This window comes from Lycium ferocissimum, chromosome 5 (genome assembly GCF_029784015.1).
Source record: "Lycium ferocissimum isolate CSIRO_LF1 chromosome 5, AGI_CSIRO_Lferr_CH_V1, whole genome shotgun sequence".
NCBI lineage: Eukaryota > Viridiplantae > Streptophyta > Magnoliopsida > Solanales > Solanaceae > Lycium > Lycium ferocissimum.
The window spans coordinates 68,976,133-68,981,355 of record NC_081346.1 but is presented as its reverse complement, the minus strand read 5'-3'; the positions used below and the strand labels follow the sequence as shown (position 1 = coordinate 68,981,355).

At 34.9% G+C, this 5,223-nt stretch overlaps 1 protein-coding gene across 1 annotated transcript; it reads left to right on the top strand.

The window, feature by feature from the left end:
- Positions 1–756: 756 nt before the first annotated feature.
- LOC132057982 (protein FAR1-RELATED SEQUENCE 5-like) lies at positions 757–2,106 on the top strand. The gene is made up of 2 exons (XM_059450556.1): positions 757–874; positions 959–2,106. Exons 1-2 carry the CDS (start codon positions 757–759, stop codon positions 2,104–2,106), a joined length of 1,266 nt encoding a protein of 421 aa, XP_059306539.1.
- The last annotated feature ends 3,117 nt before the right edge of the window (positions 2,107–5,223 follow it).

The window sequence follows — 5,223 nt, the reverse complement described above, 5'->3', positions numbered from 1 at the left end:
TAGATTAATTTAATTAAAAGAGCCCCTAAACCATGGTTAAAACAGAGCTGGCTCTTTGGATGATTATGGCTTCCGAAAATAGTGCCGTATCTTCAATTCGGAATTGGAAAAAAGATTTTGTTACCATGGATAGAATTCATTTGAGATCAACAAAAACTGAAGATCAAATCATATACTAGGTATAACTACAACAAAAGATCGCAACGGCAAAGAAAATTAGTTGATGAGAAAATTTTCTCTGGAGAATAAGTGGTAGCTCCAAATTGATCAAAACAGGTTCTTCTTACACTATATTTTTATTGCTTCAAGTTGTGATTCTTATGGTGGAAATTGCTAATATGAACAAATGTTTATAATGTGTTTGATAAAATGACTCAACTGAACTATTTGAAAATAGTAAGTAAGAAATTGGGATCCTTAAAGCACATCATTAATTGAATAAAGCTCACAAACTATTCCACATAAATTTGATTAACATGTTTCTGTTAACCTGTTGACTTAATCAAACTTAACCAACAATATTCGTCGCCGAGAAATCCCTCAGATCACAAGCGACATCATGATAAATAAATTTCCTCTCCATTTGTTTATTGAAAAATAGTCTCCATTGTGATATCATCTCATGTGTTACTCTGCATATGTTCAGTGATTCATGTAGACTTGCTTTTTAATCAATTTTCTTAAGATAATATATTTCTTAAGAGGCTAAGATAACAGTTTGTGATGTTTTATTTGTGCCTTTTGTATTTTAGATTTATGGAGATTCCATCTAGTGAGTCTCAAGGTGGATGTAACGTGCCCATAAAACTTGGAATGGAATTTGATTCAGAGGAGCATGCATATGAATATTACAATAAGGATGTTGCTGCAGTTGGTTTTAGTGTTAGAAAAGAATATGCTAACAGAAACAAAGTCCAAGGATATCTGACTTCAAGATAATTGACTTGTTATAAAGAAGGTTGTCGAGACAAAGATAAACGAGATCCGATGATCCAAAAACATAGGAAGGAAACTAGGACGGGGTGCCTAGCTCATATTATTATTAGTCGTCAATCAAATGAAAAATTTCACATCACTTCATTGGAAGAAAACCATAATCATCCTCTTGTTCATTCTTCTTTGGCTCATATGTTACCTTCACAAAGGAAGATAAAAGTTGCTCAAGCATATGAAATTGACTTATTAGATGATTCCGGAATATGTCCTAAAGCTTCTTTTGAATATGCTGCTTGTCAAGTTGGGGGACAATGTTTTCTTGGTTACACAAAGAGAGATCACATGAACTTTCTCCTGGACAAGAGAAAAGATAATTTGAAATATGGAGTGGCTCGTAGTTTGGTGGGCTATTTTGAGAAAAGAACACTAGAAGATCCTGCTTTTCGATATTCTTTAGATCTAGATGATAATGGTTTGATAACTAATGTATTCTGGGCTGATGGAAAGATGATAAGGGATTTCAAGATTTATGGAGATGTTGTGTCCTTTGATACAACATACAGAACAAATAAAGAGTATAGACCCTTGGCATTGTTTGTTGGTTTAAATAATCATAGGGAAATGGTTATATTTGGTGCAGCTCTTTTATACGAAGAATCAACTAAATCGTTTGAATGGCTTTTTCATGCATTCTTTAGAATTATGTCTGCAAATAAACCACAAACATTCATGACTGATCAGGATCCCGCCATAGCTGCTGCTGTCTCATTAGTAATGCCACACACTTATCATCGCCTTTGTGTATGGCACTTGGAAAAGAATGCATTTAAACATCTTAATCATATCTTTAGAGCTAATGCATCATTTCCGAGAGATTTTAGCAAATTGCTTTATGATTATGAGTATGAGGAGGATTTTTTAAGTGCATGGCAGGAAATGCTTGAGAAATATGACCTTGAGAGTAATTGTTGGTTGAAGAATACATTTGCTATAAGGGAGAAATGGTCGATGACATATGGCAGGAATACATTCTCAGGAGGTATGCGAAGCACACAATTAAGTGAAAGTTTTAATGGATCTTTGAGGGGTTATTTGAATTTAAACATTTCCAGAGATCAGTTGATGATAAGCGTGCCAATGAAAATAAGTCATATAACTGAGAAATATTAGCAACAGATAGTATTTAATACCTTGAATGAGTATACTTGAAAATATAACATAGATATGTCAGAGAAAATGGCCAATCATTGTATCCGAATGCAAATTTGTTCTATAAGTAATTTGTAGGATTTCCTGATTACTCAAATAATAAAATAAAATAAAAATAATAGTTGTCCTCAAGGATAGTCGTAATTGATACTAAAGAATTGCAAACTCAATGTTTGAGTTTCTTCTGCGGTCAATCCAAGCTTCAGCAGCTTGTTGCAATGTTGCATGCCAACTGCCTCATTGAGACTTGTGCAGAGGTGGCTAACGCTATATATGAAGCTTTTCTTGTGATATATGAAGCTTTTCTGGTGATTAAAGAAGTCTATCTAAGCAAAATCATCAGAATATTTAGAATTGAGGAGATTAGATCATATCAGGTACTTTTAAATTTTATAGGACCAAAAAGAAAGGCCAACTTCAATCGGGAACACCGTGCAGGCAAAAACTATCTTGCTTCCATACATCTGCAGCTAAAGGGTCTAAGTTTCCCATCTTTAAAATGAGCTATTACACGTTCTGCCCAGCCAAAATAATTCATTCACCTTAGACATTATAATACGATAGTGCCATGCATGAAACTCCTCCAACTAATAAACACAACTAATTTTTATCTAAATATCATGTCCCGAAATTTAATTTTTACTTTTAACAAACTATGACTAAAAATTAACCCCCTCAACGGGATACCATTTTGAAAGACAATAAATCCAGAAACACATTATAAGAAATAGTGTAGCAAGTTGGGGTTTACACATGCAATCATCAGGATGATTAGCAATTGAGCAAGTGCAGCAATCTCAAACGCCAATAATTAAGCGGATTGGTGGTAACACCCTCGACAATTACCACCACATGAGATATTCTCATGTTATATGTATGCACTTCAATTTTAATTCTCCGACACATATTTATTCCCTCCGTGCATTTTTACTTGTTCACTTTTGACTTTTCACGTTCTTTAAGAATTAACAAATGAAATGCTCCCTCCGTCCCATATTACTTGGCCACATTACTGAAAATATATGTCCAAAATTACTTGTTCATTTACAAAACCAAGATAAAATTAATTAAATCTTTCCCATCTTACCCTTTCCGTCTACAGTGATCAGGAGTTGAGCCAATAACTCCACTTCTTCGGCCTAGCAGTGCTATTTTCAAAAGGGACCGTGTCTTCATGCCCATCTCTCTGCATGACATACATATTTTCCTTTTACTGGGGAATTTTGTTGAACAAGTCTCAAAGGGATGGAAGCATCAACAAACTAAGATAACTATAGAAAAGGCCAAACCACAAACTTTTGTGATCCGCGGTGTCTCAATCATATCAGGATCCATGCAAAATTGGCCATAAATCAGAAGATGCATGTCCAAAAAGTCTACGCAAAATAGTGTTTTGTTTTGTACAAAAGTAAGGTTGGGATTATGGTGTAAGGAAATGAGATTTATAACTCAATATTAGAACTTGAAAATATAGAAGGAAATATTTTCAACAAATCTCTCATTTGAAACCTACATTATAAGTCTTTAATGTCTCCCGCTATTCAAGCATTGGAAGAAGCTATTTTTCTATATGGATTGCGCAAGCATATCACATAAAGCTTAGTATGTATTCTACAGCTCTTTCTCCCAACATTAATGTATCATCAATGAGCCAAACTGTACGATTCTAAATCAGCCAATGTTTGAAACAGAAAGCAAGGAGTATCCCCTTAGGGTGCACTGCAGGTCCCTTCAGAAGGGCTCAACGGTGGTACCTTTAATGAAGGATCCACCGGACCTTTGTTGCTGGGAAGGTAAGAGCATAAGTTTGAAAGCTATGAATATAAATGTCAATATAACAGCGTCTTCTATTGCACAAGAAGAGATGTTAATTCCATAAGAATGAGACGATGATAACTTCTCAAACCACCACAAGAAATTCGCACATTTCCAAGCATGCAAACGAAGCAAACAAAAAAGAGAATTAAATTCTAGAAAGAAAAAGTAAACTGAACAGAACGTTGGCTCATCGTCAAATACAACAAAAGAGCATTGACATTTTAGAGCTGCATACAAGAAAAGTATACCTAGTATCTTCCAAGGCAAATTGAATGAACTAAAGATCCATTAAATTGACCCAAAAGGAGAGAGGTTTGTTCTCTGAAAGTTCCCGAATTTGAAAGGAGGAAGTATCGAGCTTTTTTCTTTCAATAGAACTTCTTTTTGATGATGTAGTTGCAACAAAATTCAAAGTGAAGGATTGTTAAACCTTTTCTCTCTGTCCAGTAAAAATAGATCTTTAATTCATACACTGGACCTGCAAATGACTTCCACAACAGTAACAGAAACCAACCCACTCAAGTAGTAATCGAGCAAATGCAATCAGTCTTGTTAATTAATCACACGTTAGTTTATTTTCAGCGTTATCACCATTAAAGCTCCTACAAATTAGGAGGAGAAAATAACATCATTTTAGCTAAAAATGGGGAAAAAATGTTTAAGTTGTTTTAGGCATATTGTCAAGCACCTTGGATGCATCAAAGTTCTTCCCTTTTTCATGCACTTTTTTCCAGATTGCATTTCATATGCTGAGTGCAACTAAGCTGAAAATTCTCGCGCACCAATTGAACATCAAACAAAAGGAATATAAGTTCTGAAAGGTTAATTTGTTGCGACCAAAATATAGCAAAAAGTAAATCAAATCTGTAACCCAAAAATCCCAAATTTCATCAAAAGTTAAAGGAATGAAACCTGGGGAGTAAAGGAGGTGTGAATAGAGTGGGGATCAGGGATGACATCAATGGACCCTGACCGAGTTGTCCCGTTATCAATATAATCGCAGTTGGTAATCTCCATGTTTAAAACTCTACAAGGAAGAGAGGAAGTGAGAAGGTTCCACAAAAACACCAATTTGCCCTTTAAAATATCTAAAACCACAAATATGCCCTTGTTCGTCCATGTTCGTACCCCAACTGCCCTTTCTAATATAGTAGAGACTAGAGAGGAGCGCTAGAAGAGTACTTCATATTGGTGTCTCCAACATGACATTCAAACCCATAGATGATATCAAGTCAGTCACTTTACGTAAAACTTATTCTC